Source organism: Manduca sexta, chromosome 11, assembly GCF_014839805.1.
Source record: "Manduca sexta isolate Smith_Timp_Sample1 chromosome 11, JHU_Msex_v1.0, whole genome shotgun sequence".
In the NCBI taxonomy this organism is placed as follows: domain Eukaryota; kingdom Metazoa; phylum Arthropoda; class Insecta; order Lepidoptera; family Sphingidae; genus Manduca; species Manduca sexta.
In genome coordinates, this window is record NC_051125.1 from 9,024,314 (window position 1) to 9,040,644 (window position 16,331).

Here is a 16,331-nt window from a genome sequence, read left to right on the forward strand (position 1 = left end):
TTATGTAGTTCTAAGTATAAAACATTTTAAAAATCTTTTCCTAAATCCCCCTTAGACCCACTATGTACTAATCTATTTTGACATGGGAATTCCAAAGTATTATATATTTTATTGCTTTGTTTAGTAGGTAGTAGGTACACATTAAACAGTCATTTTAAAGGTTTATGTGGGCATGGCATTATCAGCCTTCCGGTAAATGTTTCGTTCTAAGTGAAATAAAACAAGAAGTTTCATTTTTATTATGAAATTAAATGTATTATAATAAAAGTAAAATTCGTACAAAATCTGTTTTGAGACCAGGCAAAATGATATAATGGCATTTGTATTCCATTATTTCTTTAAATTTACATTACATTATCAGTCACGGAACTTGACGTGAATAGTACAATTCACATAGTACAGTTTTCTTCATCATTCTGAATAAAATATATTATATCAACCACATATTAAGTATGTGTGCCATACATTTTTCCTAGATCCTAAACTGAAAATGTTGCCATCACATTCAAATAATACACACATACTACCTAGCCATTCAATGGAAAATAATTTAAAACACATAAAAAATACATCTTAAAACTAAATTTCGAGGAAGTGCTAATGAATGTAATCTAATGGAAAAAATTTAATGCAATATTCATTACATGCCTAGACATTCAGTGAAAAAGCCTCCTTCAAATTATAAAAAAGAACAACTTAACTAGTATAATAAACTGCTCGATGAAATTGCATTATAATTTCAATTTAAAAACATTTTTTTTTACATTGTGACTAGACCAATGACATTTTACAAATAGACGCGTCATACACTAACAAAATTGCACATAAAAACAGCGGAGTATTTACTATAGTCACAGCCCTAGCGGCTCGCATCGATACGGCCCGAGCGAGCCCGAGTGGTTCCGAATGGGCCCGAGCGTCGGCCGCCCCGTCGCCATGACAGTCGAATAAAATGGATTTATTAGTTTAAACAATAAGTTAAAGAGTGTATACTTATTACTAACGTATAAAATGAAACGTTTTTTTCATTCACAGTTGGAGTATAATGTGTACATCGTCTAAAAACACAGGAAGGCATTTTATTTATAAAAATACAAAAAGTTAGTAAGCCGACTAGCCGCGACAGTGGTTGGAGGTTGACTAAGTGAATGTCGGGCAGTTACCTTACTTTCGTCTTGCCAGTATTGAGCTCGGATAACGTATCTATGTAATAAAAACATCTTAGGACTAGACATAATAATTTTTATTATGTCTATCCATCCATTACTCATGTCTACATCAAAAGCACCGCCTCAAACAATATTACCCAATCTATATTCTACAATAAATAGCATATCGCTAATCAAAAGAACCGGACAAGCTTTGGAAATATTGAAGAACAGTCTCATTAAAATATAACATTTGATGATGATTATATCACCGTTTATAAATTAAGTACAAAAATGCCGTGTTCTATTGAATTAGGCAGGCTTTAGACGCTCCGAGAAATTAATAGTATATATTCAAAGCAGATCTTTATAGGCAAACTCTTTAAACCAATATAAAACACACATAAAAGTAAAAATGGATTTTTAATTAATCGGAGCGCCTTACATATTCGAACAGAAGAAAGCCACGGAACTGTAGCTTTTTAAGACAGTTTTTTCCCTATGAATAAAATATAGCACCAGTGAGTTTTGAAACAGGCGTCCCCAGGACTCAAAGAAATGAATCTAGAACATAGTTCTATATTTTCTATCGGCAGGAATCTTTGAGTATGCATCATATGCATACAGAAAAAATATGACTCCTTGTATCTCTTAGGAGTACCTATTAAGTCTTTAAAAGCCAATAGAGATTTAAAAGGCCTCTTATCAGTAATGCCTGTAAGGCCAATTATTGCTTGAGGATGAATGATGGTCCAAATAAGGACTGTCTGTTAACAAGAGTTTGCTTCCACTGAGGCCAGAGCTTGAGCTTTCACTGGAAGAGAACATGCTCTTGCTGCCCGTGTAGAAGGAGAGGGAAGTGTGCAGAGGCTCTCGACCTAGTCGTCGTCTCGCTCGCACCAAAGATATAAATGCAACAGCAATAGCGCACAGGAAAATGATTCCCAGCACACAGAATGCAAGGGCCATTTTCCCAGGAGATAGACAAATAGTTCTATCTCCAGGTGAAAATCCCCGGACGAATTCATCTTCTTCAGATTCTATTCTTCTCGAACCTGCCAACAAAAATAATTATTTACGCTGGGAACGCTACGATAATATTTAAAGTAAAGTAAGCAAGTATTAGTAGATTATAATTAACGGCTATGTCGTGCAAAATATTTAAAGACTATTAAATATATGACGTGTTCAGATGATTTTAATACTTAAGTATTGTTAGTAAGCAATATGTGTTTTTTTAAACAATTCTTGTATTTCTTTACCTCTTATAGAAGCTTCATCTTCTAACTCTATATTCGGTGCATGAACCTCAATACTATTGTAGACTTCGAGCCTATCAATGACCACACCTTTAGCGTCTTTATCTAGGCGTGCCTTTCTTAGCAATCCATCTCTAGTTTGCTGTGGTTTCTGTAAAACTTTACAGTCGATAGCTGGGCAATGGCCTTTACACAATTCGATACCACACGTTAAATGCAGCTTCGCTCTATCTGGAAACTTGAATGCGGCAAAAGTGGTGATAGCGTGTTGATATGTCATTACGTTCTTAAACATATACTCTGGATCGGATTTTGTGAGTTTAATGCTTGTGCTCTCGTCAATATTTCTTTGTATATCTGCCGGCTCTAGTTCGGAAAAGTCGATTTCACTGCTCTTGTGTTTGTGATAATGAATGCTGGGTTGGTTGAATATCGTCTCGTCAATAGGGCACCCTGCTTCATCGAGTAGCTTCTGTGATGCTTCTCCAAGACCGTCATGTGCTATACAATTTGTGACACGAAGGCCTACGCCAACTGTAAAAAAGAAAGTAAAATGCTTCTATATCTGATTATCATTTTGCTATCTTTAGAGTTCAAATTGGAAAGTATGTCAAGAACCAATTTCTTAGCCATAATTAGACAACAAAATTGCACATTGAAATACATTTTTGAAAATAGTGAAAGGTTCCATTAACCTATAAATAATGTGATTAGAATAAGGTATTAATGGTCCTTTTATATTCGTATCTTTGTCATCCAACAGAACGTAATATTTGAACTTCAGAGAATTTTCAATAAAATTTCATAGAAAGCATTAAACTTAGTTTTTAAGAACGATCATTGGATATTTTAGAGGGTGATACTTCTAAGCTAGATGGTCGTATTGGGTTTTCAAGGAAATAACCTGGTAGTGTGCATTGGATGAGCAGTCTAGTCGGCTGTCCCACCTCAACTGTGGCCGGTTCAGTGGCAGCCACAGCGGGGGATAGTTCCATCCAAGCCCTCGCCGCTTCCATCAGCATCTCGCGCTGTTCCATCTCCGCGGGACTCGCGAACCCTTGTCTGTTTCGTCCAGTCCTGACAAAGACAATATCAGTTGCAATGGATTTGTGTATAGTCACAGATTAAAACAAAAAGAAGTTATTGAATCATGTATCTTTTATATTAATGGTTGTAAGGTATGTAATAAGACACGTTTAATGAACTAATAATGTTATTTCGTTTTTATGAAAAATAAATACCTCGTTCTTTTAACTTCTTGGCCCGCCATTTCTCTAAGTTTGTTGTTGATAACTGTTTCCAAAGCTGAGCTGTTTATTCGTACAGCTCGACGTTGCAGTTTGCATCTGGAAATCAAAGAACATCATTATGACCAGACTATATTATTTTACTACTTTCTCAACTTACTACTGGGGCCAAGAAAATACTATAATGGAACTGACAGTTTCTGAAGTAGTTGATTGTTAGTATCTTTATTAACAACGCGAAAATATAATTCGGACACGCCAATAATCATTGAGAATACAAACAATAAAACATACTTAGTAGTTAGTTGGGTTAGTTAGTTGGCCGGTTTGTTTAAGCCGGCCCTGTGCGGCACGTTTAACAGCTTTTTTTTTATTATGGCACGTAAACTTTTAAAGATTTTCCACCCCTGCCTTATGAAGACAAATCATGCAATACCGTATGCAAGTTTGTTTTCTGGTAAAAACCTCGTCTTATACAGAAATCAAACAATAGATAATTAGTTCGGAATTTTCTGACATTAAAGTAGTTAGAAGAGATGAAAATATAATTGAAATTTCTCGAAGGTAAATACTACTTGATATGAGGTGAATGTGTGAGCTTAAAGAAATAAATACCTAATCAATATTTCTTGGTCGGAAGATTGCTGTAAGTGCTTGTCCATTTGCACGATGAGCTCTACGTTGTAGTACAAAGGATCGTCGTCGCCGGGCTCTGCTACCGTCGTGTTCAGGGTCGAAGTCCTCACACCACACGCGTTCGACGGTAATTGCAGCGATACTTTGTTTAACAGGTTTCCTAAAACGACGGTCAGAATTTCCATTATTCCTTACATTGAAATAAATGTTGAATAAAATAATTTCAGCCTGTGTTTAAATTTTATGTAACCGCACCAAGATTCTTAATATTATTGGGTAAAACTAATTTTGTTTAAGAATTAACATATGCGTGTGGAGTTGAACAACTTGGAATTTTATTTATTTAGGTATGCTAATTAAAATAGTTCTTAAAATTTTATAATGAGTTACCGTTATTCACTTCCTGCATTACACCAAACATTGATAAAGTCAGAATCTTGACACGAGGAAAATTATAGTAGCCAAGTTGTATCATTAACTGCTATTTTATTGTCATCTTCTAATAAATGAGTATCAAAAGCCTTTCATTGTAACAACTTATTATTAAAAAAAGGTTTTTTGATAAAACAAACCTTGTGCTTGACACTCTCTCGAAAAATCTTTGCTGAAAACCAATCCCTTGAACGGCTGTTCCATCTCTATATGTGCCGTTATGGATCCCTTATCACACACTGTTGATACATTGACCACTCTATTAGCCCTGGTCTGCTGTCCATGACTGGAAGTCGCCAGGAATACTAGCAACACTACGCGCCACATGTTGGCGCACCTGGCGACAATAATTGACATACTTTTATTATACTTTTATAATGTGAATATTTGAAGGCAGAATATAGTAAAAAAAATTGTCAAAACTTAATTCTTCATTGCAGGTGGTAACGGACAATAATGTTATAGATTAAGAGTCTGCTCGCTTTTAGCTAGTGTTCTGTGGAAGAGTCCAATTGTCATGCTTGAGAGCCTCAATATCTCAACAAATATTCGATCGGCACTGCAGTCCATAATAGTGGCATCATTAGGGTTTCCTCTAAATTTCGAAACTTGAATTTTCGCTAACGTTACTTGATCTTTCAGTCCATGTTTCCAGGAATGTTTTCAATACCTAAGCACAAGAAACCATACGCAAAAAGTCGATAGTTAAACGACATTAAAATCGGAATGCAAGTCCACGAGACCGCCGTAAAGCATATTCTCAGACTTCATTTATTTTCGAAATGTTTTCAATTCTTAGGCAATGTAGAAACAGAAGGTGATACGGAAAATTAATCTAAAGAATATTAAATATTAATCTGTATTTCATAACACTAAAAGGTCATAAATTTTTTTAAAACGAGAAATTATAAAATAGTAGAACACATTCAAGTTGATAAGTTTTACCTGTTTCACATTACGATGGACTCAATGTTACAATCCTGCTTTCCGACTTCATTTTCTAAGGGGCAATCACTTTGAATTCTCATTTAAATTATACCAGCTCCCTGTTTTTATGGACACGAACTTTTATTTACTTAGTTTTTCTATTGCACAGGTAAATATCGAAGCCATTCATCTACATACTAATCATGCCGTCGGACAAGTCAGTATTCTAGATTTCATGGGAAACTAACTCGTTTATGAGAAAAATATGTATGGGTATCTTATTTTATCATTGCTAATATCAGCGACTACTGAAGCACCAGAGTAATAGGAAGATAATCTACAACAGAAATGGATCAAGAAATCTATTTGTGGTCTATTTTTGAATTGGGTGGGTAAGATAACGTCCTTAAAGCAACTAAGTATGTCTTCGATTTATTTATAAATGAAAATTTAGATATATTTATTTATAAATGTTTTTTGTGTAGTGAAGTGTGATCATCAATATGGTTCAATTAGAGGATAGCTTCTCCATACCATATTATGCACAATTACCTTTGACACCTTTGAATGACTAGTACCTATTCCACAAAGGCTAAAGGAAGTTCCTAAAAGGTGCTTCCAGTTGTCTACAACTCAAACAACCTTTGGGCCTGCAAGTTTATCAGCCTTTCTGAAAGGTGTTACGTATTCTGGAACTATGTTTCTCATGGAGGGTGTGCCCCTCGCCAGGACCCTCAGTTCGCTCCTGAGCTAGTCCGTCTAGATTCCTAAGGAGTCAATCTAGTAATATTGATCAAGAGTTTGCGGTCAGTGTTCGCGGTCGCAGCGGCGGATATGAAAGCAATTTGAGACAATCGTTAGCGGCGAAAATGGCATGGAACTATTCTTTTGCTTACAATTAAAAAAAAAGGAGTTTGTTTCAACCTTAATAGCAATGAAGGAGAGATACAGATAAAAACAAAATTTTATTAATAAGAAAATTACGCGCAAATCGAAGCTTATAAAACCTCTTTAAGACATGAATGAAAACAACATATAAACTAGAAAAAATATCCAATCAAAATGTATGAAAGCGAAGTTCAAGTAAGATATAGGTCAAACACTAAACATAGGTATAAATGCTACTTAGAAAGAAAAAAATCTAAATGGTTATTTCACGGCTTGTTTTCTCGCACTTCTGTAAACCTGTTAACCGGCATATTGTTAGAAGTGTACCGTTTATTCGTTCCTTGCGAGCGATTTTTGATATCCCACTTAGATTACACCAAGACGATTGTTTATCTTGTGAATGAATTGGATGTTTACGGTGAGGTGATAAATTGCGTTTTCATTTTAGTAAACATATTAGAAAATGAAATTGGAAGTATTATGGTCACAGTGTAGTCATAAAATAGATAGTCATTTGTATAAAGCAAGGCTAGTTAATAATTAATATTGTTTGCTCCATGTTTATATACACACGAGTGTGCTAATAGAAGAAGAACCTAATGCCTATAGAATTTAGGATGTAATTACCACACCAAAAATTTTTCTATATTCTAGACGCGACTCATCTCATACATCCATAACTAAAACAATTACATAAACAGCAAAATAGTGTTGCATCATCAGTAATTTAAATGTAATTACAACTGTAAAAGTCTGTGAGACTGTACTTTAAATGCTATGGGACACAAGCGCAGATGCGTGTGAATTCACTTATAAATGTGTTGACTAACTTTTGCACACAACTTGGCCCATTGAAATATTTTTTCAAGGTAAAAAATAAATCACAACTTTCCTTCGAGATTTTTATTAGTACAAAATGATTAACGTAATGATAAGGTGACATACATCATAGAGTAATCAATATTACACACTGAACTTCAGAATCTCCGCAAGTCGGTGACAAAACATCAAATAAGGTGTGAGTGAGAGAAACCATGTTCTATGAAGCCGAAGTTACCTAATTGTTTTTTTCTAAAACCAATGCATACATGCATGATGTTCACTGACGAGCACTGTTAGTACATTGGTTGCACTAGCAGCAGTGTGTAGTCACTGCTGTGTTCCGGACATAATAATATTTAACATCTCGTCTCAGGATGGCGAGCGCAGTGGAATACCAAACAATACTTTATAATTCAAGGTGTTGGGTGGTATTTCTATTGCATATCGCTTACAATCAGCCGAACAGCAAGCTCGTCTCGTCATTTAAAGCAATAAAAAAGGGAACGTTTTTCACCTGAGGTGAAAGCATTAACTTAACTTTATGAGCTACAATACCAATTTATAAATGTGCTGTTGACGTGTTTGTAAGGTTAACTAAAAGTTTGACGAAGAGAAGAGTGGTGCGTGCAGATAAGTGTATAGTATTTCAAGAGATTCCGATAACATAGTCTTCATCAGTTTCAAAAATCAATACGAATTATAGATTTTTTTATTCGTTTCCAAATGATACCCACAACTTGAGTCTTCTATAAATCTTTTAATAAAAGATTAAAAACCTTGTAGGCTTTATTATTCCTGAAATCGTCACGCTTGAATCCCAAAGCGGTAAATAGTGACAAAGAGTACACCGATGCTACTTCAACGGTACCGTCGTTCCGTCCCATGTTATTGGGAACGGGCTAATCACCTTATTAGACAGAAATCAAGTGTCAAATAAATAATGATTTATCTATGTGACTATAAATTTATATGGGAGTCGACATCATTGATTTAATTCTAGTGAGATACTCGTCATGATTCTAGGTTTGATTTAAGGTAGGGTAACTTAAAAATTATAGAGTTTTAAGTTCACCCTGTGGCATTCGCTATGGCAAGTTACATTCATAGTCGTATTATACGTTTACAAATTATTAAACACTACATGCTATTACACTTTGCCCATCATCTCATAAAGCTACAGCTCAGTAATAAACGGACGAAGACCTTTCAAAACAGAACGCGACAGGGCCTGTTCACAGGTGCTCAGAGATAGAAACTAACTAATTATAACTTGATCCTACCCATCGACCTTCGTAGCCCATTATTGAAGGTGGTGTTAACTCATGTATGATGAAATTTGATTTCAATTACAACCTTGAACTCAAAAACTTAATGTTCCAAACATTAAGGGAATAGATAACGGTCAGTAGACAACAAAGAGGTGGTCTTAAAAGAGAGCCCGACATTTTATCTTATCTCTAATTCTTTAGCGGATATGTAGCATGATAGAATTGATTTACGTAATTAATTCAAAAATATTTATATACCTATGTTTATTTAACAAATTTAAAATATCAAAGCTAATTCTTTATTCAACTGTGGTCTAAAATAACGTTAATCGCTAATATGTAGAGCTTATCATACACATATACGAGTTTATCGTCTGCCGTGATACAAAAATAAGAAAAAATCTTATAATCTGACTACAGTTAATGCATTAGTTACCAATTTATCATTAGTAATAAAATATATAATTTAGAGACACGCTGTCTAAGTGTAATAAAACATGTGATTGTAGCGAAAGCATTATTAGATATGTTTTTTTATCAATTTTACCGTATTAATCTAATGCCACTCTAGTGTCTAAATTGATTAAATTTTATAAAATTATACACTCTTTGAACAATTGATGGATTGTTGAAAAGAGCGCAGTCATATTTTCCAAAAGTATTTTTTACATCCAATAATTTAAAATTTTTAAATTTGGAATTATTGGATGTAAGACATACCATAAATATATCCAGAGCCAAATCTAATGAGCGTACATAATTCTTAAAAAAGTGCGCAATAATGATTATACAGTCGGTGCATACATATTTCTCCACATAATAATTGTTATGTAATTTATTTTGTAACCACAATTTTATAACTTTATTTTGTGTAGTTGATTTGTGATTCCGATATTCTAAGAATTCTGTTTGATAAAATGATATCCCGGCATACTAAAATTCTTAAGCGGCCACATTGTCGGCTTCGTCGGCACGTACGAATAGTTTCACATAGCAATACATTTACACATAAATCCCCACGTAATAACGTGTCAAAAGATAATAGGTTTTATAATTTTCTTGTCTCTGACCGGGATGGAAGGTCATTGGCGCCTAATTTCGTACGGTCGAGCATAACGTTTTCTAAGGCGGAATGGTAATCGATTTTGAGCTAACACTTCATGGTGTTATAATAATTTCGTAATCGTCAAAAAAGTTGTTTGTTTTTTATTTTGGCTGCGTGGAGAAAATTGGTTTTGTTTGGCAAGACTTTTAAGAAATTGTGTGTTGTGGAAACCTGTACTCACAATGTGACTTGCATGGTGTGCCGTAACTATTATGCGGTAAACAATGATAGGTGTAATACTTCAACCATTTTTACTTATATACTTGCATTTGAAAATAGACTAGCTATTTGCCAAACAAAAATGGAACAAAGTATGTTGGGAATAAAACAAAAAGAAAAAATAGAAGTATTCGCAAAAAAATAAGTAACCTGAAAACAGTGATACGATCTTTAAAGTGGAAGTGGGCAGGACACATCTGTAGGATGGCAAATAATAAATGGGTTAAAATGATAATTGAATGGATACCAAGAAATAATACAAGAGATAAGAGTTAAGAGATGGGAAGTTATTTTGCTTGAAGTTAGAAGAATCAGACTGGGTGACAAAAGCAAGAGATAGGAAGCTGTAAAAGTCGATGGGGAAGCCTAAGCCGAGGAGGAAACTACTACGTGAAGAAGTGCCAAAATAAAAAACAAAGTAAAATATATGTTCTGAGAACTGTGTGTAAATAGTAGAAATAAAGTCTTATTTACTTTTAATATTTTGTGTACGAAATTATTATGTGAAATAAACATATAATATAAACTAGGTTACCCAACAGTATCTTACATATAAAAGAACAAAATTATAAATGAAAATAAATAAAAGTTAACCGAGCAAATCTAACTTGTCATTACCATTCCAAAATGTAAGTAGCCTAGTTTTACAAAAATATTATTACATATAATTTTGTTTCCGGTGCTTTATCGTGACACAAATTCTCAAAACGTTTACGCGAAATTTGTCATTAGGCGAAACCATTGTCATTCTGCGTGCCGTTATAAAAACAGTACGTTCATTTTACTTTAACATTACTTTTTTATAACGACCGTATAAAGTAACGCAGTTTGTATTTAAGCTCGCGTCTCTTGACTTATTTTATGATAATTAGTTATCTCGTTTTGAATTTTAATTAAATTCTAATTTAGGCCTTTTGGCTCAAAAGACTTGGTTTATCGCACGCTTTGCAGGCACAAACTAAAGAATTTGGCCACATGCTGAATACATTTCTCATTATGAAATGGCAATTATAAAAATATTTATCAAAGCACTACAGCTTTTCTACCAAAAGGCTTAAGAAATCGTAAATGAAAGAACCTAAATTAGACTTAACCTACTATCCCTTTTTGTAGAAAAGCTGAGCAACTGTAACGGTCAACGGTAATTAAATAACAATCTTAATAAAAAATGATTTAATTAGTCGCTATTCTCTACACGTTAGAAGAAATCAATATGGCTGTGATCATTACCATTCTTTAATTGTAATTTCCCCTTTTGTGCTGCGCGGCGTGGTTTTTCTACATCCTTTCAGGGACGTATTTGGAATGAAATAATGTATTGCTAATTAATACAATGCTTTTATCTTTTTAACTTGGTAATGTAAGAACAATTTTCTTAACTAGTCAACGTAAATTGAGTGATGATACTTGAATTATATCTTTACATTACCTTCTTGATGAATTGGTTTCAGAAAGGTTTGAACAAGCAGAGTATTAGCTCAATAAATAATCATCATCAGCCACAACATTTCCAGACTCATTTGTTAGAAGCGGCCGGTGTCAGGGATTACCGGCAGTCTTAATAAATTATTCCTATATTAGAATAAACTCAAAATATTGTTACCCGTAACTATACTGCTTCGATTAATGATAACCATCACGAGGACGGAGTCACGGCCGCCTCTGCTTCACAATTCTCACATCCATTGTTGATATCAGTTTCCTGGCCTTGCGAATAACGGATGAGTTTTACTCCATTGTTCGATATATCTATGGTTTATTTAGCGCAATCGTTACTAGAAATTATTATTTTACCATTGAATTGTGTTCTATAGTCAATAAATGTCTCGATTAACGACCATAATTGATATTTTCATTGCATCATTAATCTTACAATTAAAAAGCTGAATACGTATTATTCTCTTTACAAACATCATGACCATTAGTCATCGACTTCTGCAGTAATTGCTTATTGTTTTGACAATCTTCCCTCGATCTTGGAAAATTTCTTCGACCAATAAGAGCGACGGGTATGGTCGGCAAAATAAAACGGTTTCAGATTCCTATTAAAATCACACAATTTCTCGCCTCCCGTTAATTGTCTGTACCGTACGAGTCCCAAAAAATACCTTTACAATTGCGCTTAATTGAAATTTTATAATAAAATCTGCAAAAAATTCAATTAATGTCAGATTGGTTTTGTTCCGGAACATTAACTCTTAAAGTATTTTACCGCCTGTGATTTTTCAGTCTTGTGAAAATATTTATTTACTTATTTTGGTTCACCAACAGCATAACACATTTTATATAAATATTGTGTTTAGAAGAAAATTTTGTTGATGGTAATTGTTTTACATGCGAGAATAGCCAATATAAACGATAAATAATTGCCGAACACATAATAAACCTTATCTAACATCTCAGTGTGACAATTGACGAATGTAGAGCAGAGACATAACATTACAGAACTTTGTAATTGAAAATTATTTAGTTAATAGACAGTGTGTTGCCCTTAACATCAGGTACTCGTACAACACATTTGAATATGAACAGTTGTACAAAAATGCTCTTTTTATTGATACTATATAAAAAATAAGATAAAATGAAGCATTGAATCGGATTATCTACAGCTAACGTATTAAGTTCCCGTACAGTTGTAAATTTCGCGCCATAAACATTATGGTATGTAGTTTTTAAGACCACTGTTCTCTTAAAACAGTAACCTTTATTTTGGCAATATAGTTAAACGCTACAGTAAAGCTATTAAGCCTGCAAGTGGTACGCGGTTACCGTCGGTCGTGCTCGCAGCTGCGTTCCGTTACACGCCGCAAACGTTACACATAAATACACTATTTTATATAAATGAGAGCTTGAGGGAATGCGGATGGAACGGATCGCGGAAAAACTTAAGTGCAATTTAGGATTACAGGATTAAGACCTGTAACTATAGAGAAACAGTTATGATACAAATTACCGCACATTTTGACAAATATGGAAACACCGTATATAATTATTTGACCTACAAATTGTATTTATTGATCCGTAAGATTGTAAGTAGTGTAAAACTCGATGCATAGTAGGTTAACGATATTAGTCGCCAGCAATTTGTTTGTGCGTTGGTCGTTGGGAGTTCAGTTACTTTGACGCTTTGAGAACTTTTAATGTAGAGCGAATTATAATTCAATAACGTTAAAATTGAAGTTATTTCGGAATTTGTCATGATTTTTTATATTATAATTTTCTCTCCACGTTTCGAAGAGTTTGCAGCCTTCATGATTACGGCGAGAATTGAGGTGTTGGTCGTCCGAAAATTCATAGTAACAATATTTACCTATATTTTACAATTAAACAAAAAATTTTCTTTCGTATGAAACGTCAGAAAAAACCGCGAAAAAATCCGAAAAATAGTTTTATTTAATATTTGCATAAACATAAAAAACAATTACAATAATGTTAATTTAAAGGTATTGAGACTTCATATATATCAGTATAATAAACACTTACACCTTTCATCATAAAAGGAGTAGGCAGAGGTGCCGGCGTAATACATTACAAAACCTTGAGCTTTCCTCCGGTATCCGACGTATACGCGAGCATAAGCACGTTTCAATATTATGTCAATGTGCATGTTATCGCTTATCAGGTATCACACTAATTATAAACCAATTGGAATGAAATGAATGAATGAATTTAATGTACCAATTTATATATTATAGTTAAATGATTTACGAGATTGAATGACCATTGTAGATTGCTTAGATTGTACGTTTTATAATTTGACTATATTCATGTATTTTTATTATTATTCGTTAATGTTTTACATTATTATATAATTTATTTATTAATACTTAGACATTTTGTTATATTTTTATTTTAACAGATTCTGCCTTAAGGGAGTTTCTTACGCTGCTTCTCTTCACAGCGGTAAATCGTTCCGAAGCGATGATAGATTCATGATATCGACTTTAGATACACTACAGAGTGCAACACACTAATATAAGTAAATAAAAAGGGTCTCATAAAATCTCTACAGCGCCGATTTATCATTCCAGGAATATGTTTAATATACCCATTCTAAACCATGTTGTAATTCAACGTCGTTTAAAGGGAATAGCTTTTCTGAATTATCTTGTATCTGAGGATGCTCTAACGAATGGCCGGTAGGAATAATGTTCATTTAAATCAGTAAACCAGGAAGGACTAATGATTTGTTGTATCCTCGCCGCGGAGCTCGTATGGACCCGAGGGCAGAGATAAACGCTTTCAATTTACGACTGGAACGTGTTTAAACATTACCTGTAATCTAGTAAGGGACTAATAGTTAAATCTTCAATTATGGTATGTATAAAATGCTATTATTAGATCAGCATTATTAAAGTCTAGACTTTCGGAATCAAGCTTGTTTCTCGCTGGTTTTAGGTACTAATTTTTACGAATTAGTAAATTTTAAAAAAATTCACCACAATAATCTTGAAACATTGTCATTTCTTTAATTGACATTCTAAAACTGTAAATTTTACAAAAAACAAAGACAACATAATAAATAATATAAAAAGAAAGCACAAACGGTAAGAGCAAACTACAGTAAACCACGACAGCTGTGCCAGTTGCAATAATTGGCACTAAGCCAATCCCGTTAATTATTTCCACGACAATATTAAATGGCAATTGGCCGTATTACTTATATCCGTGGGTTCACACGGGCACCGCAAGATACCGGTACCACTTGATGAGCATCAATTACATAACGTTACTCTAGCAAGAAGGGCTTCGAGGTCACGAGTTCCGAAGAATATCTGAGTAAAAGTTGATTAGGCGGTTTGTTTTTTGAAATTGGAACATTATTTTGTTTATAGACGTGTCTATTGGATTGGTATCGATTAATAAAAAAATTGTACTGTTGCTATCGACCACATGTAGTTGTGAAATCATGGTGCTGTTCTGTCTGTTTTTTAAATCTCGTATCCTTAGCTGACAACAGCCGAATATTTTATACGAAAAATTTTTGATCCCACAACACCTAGACTCCAGACAAATATGAAGACCATTATCCTAGTGAGTCTGTCTGGAAATCTTCAGGCTTATGTTCAGCAGTGGCTTTATGTGGCTGATGATAATGATGATCCCGTTGAGATTGGAACGTCGTTTCAGTCGAGTCTGGAGGCTGTACAGTTTCAGCATGTGACCTCGCGACAGTTGACGTAACGGCTAACCGCCGGGCCCGCATGTGAATCCGGCGGAACGCTTTCACTCTCGCGCCTCTTGTTCGATTGTTATCTAACTGTGCGATAATGCCGTGGAAATGTCGACTGCTAATTAACATAGCGTACTGACCTCTAATGGTTTCTTGCGTACTTAGGTTTATCCCACTGTGTGCTTCTATAAATTGTAATCTATAATCATTCAAGAAGTACAATATAAAATAGGGTTATGATGGAGCAAGTGTTTAAGAAGTCGCATTTGATTATGATTATTTATTCGAGGCTTCCTAAAACTTGAGAATTGAAAGTATATTGAAAATGGGAATCTCTGCTTGTTTTTCTGCAATTATTCTTGTAACATCAGACTGTCTCATTGTTTCTATTGATGAAATTTCGTTGCTGACTAACGTATACACTTTTGCGTCGGATGTTGTAAAAAATCAACTTTACTAAAAGACGGGTTTCTCTGAACAGTTTTCATGTTCACGACATCTATTCCTCCTTCACGAGTATGTCTAAGAATAAGCGAAACATCGAAATTTTATAACAATAAATCGATTTGTCAAATCTTAAGGCAAAAACGTTTATAAAAAGCATTCGAGTGTGAACGTAAATAAACTTTCACATATTATTAAACTTAACACTTATGCAATAGTTTACACCCACGTTCACTTAATTCTAAAATGCAAATGAAAACCTAAGTAACGTTGGAATGTTTCTTTGAAATTAGATGGTCCAGTTAGGAAGAGCTCATACTATGACGATAAAATAGTACATACGTATATCACACATCACGCCCTTTTCCCTTTTCAAGGATAGGCAGTGGTGTAATACCTGCATTTTTCCAACTTTCTTATGTCCCATGTAATAGAGGGTGGATTTATTGCTACTCCCAGACTCCTAACTGATATGGAGTATAAACCCAATATTACTTGCCCGACACGGGATTCGAACCCGAGACCTCAGCGCTACTACGCCAACGACTGTTATAAAATAAAATGCTTTACTCATCAATTATAGGCGAACATAGTTGCATTTATGATAAGTCAAGGTAGTGAGAATATTTAATTATTATTCAAATAAAGTCGCTTATATAACTAAAGACATTTTATATATGTATATATTATGTCCAATATTAAAATAAAAGAAAAACAACGAAGAAATCAAAGAACCCAGCTCGGGCTGGCAGGAAATACGAAA

At 34.1% G+C, this 16,331-nt stretch overlaps 1 protein-coding gene across 1 annotated transcript in view; it reads right to left on the reverse strand.

Moving 5' to 3' along the window:
* Positions 1 to 1,184: 1,184 nt before the first annotated feature.
* LOC115452950 overlaps positions 1,185 to 16,331 on the reverse strand; it is a 36,232-nt gene continuing 21,085 nt past the window's right edge. The window contains exons 2-7 of the mRNA XM_030181577.2: positions 4,863 to 5,059; positions 4,270 to 4,450; positions 3,649 to 3,753; positions 3,312 to 3,484; positions 2,411 to 2,941; positions 1,185 to 2,203 (exon numbers count right to left, since the gene is read on the reverse strand). Coding sequence (XP_030037437.2) covers positions 1,854 to 2,203; positions 2,411 to 2,941; positions 3,312 to 3,484; positions 3,649 to 3,753; positions 4,270 to 4,450; positions 4,863 to 5,049 — 1,527 coding nt within the window. The 5' untranslated portion in view covers positions 5,050 to 5,059 and the 3' untranslated portion in view covers positions 1,185 to 1,853. The remainder of the gene's footprint in view (positions 2,204 to 2,410; positions 2,942 to 3,311; positions 3,485 to 3,648; positions 3,754 to 4,269; positions 4,451 to 4,862; positions 5,060 to 16,331) is intronic.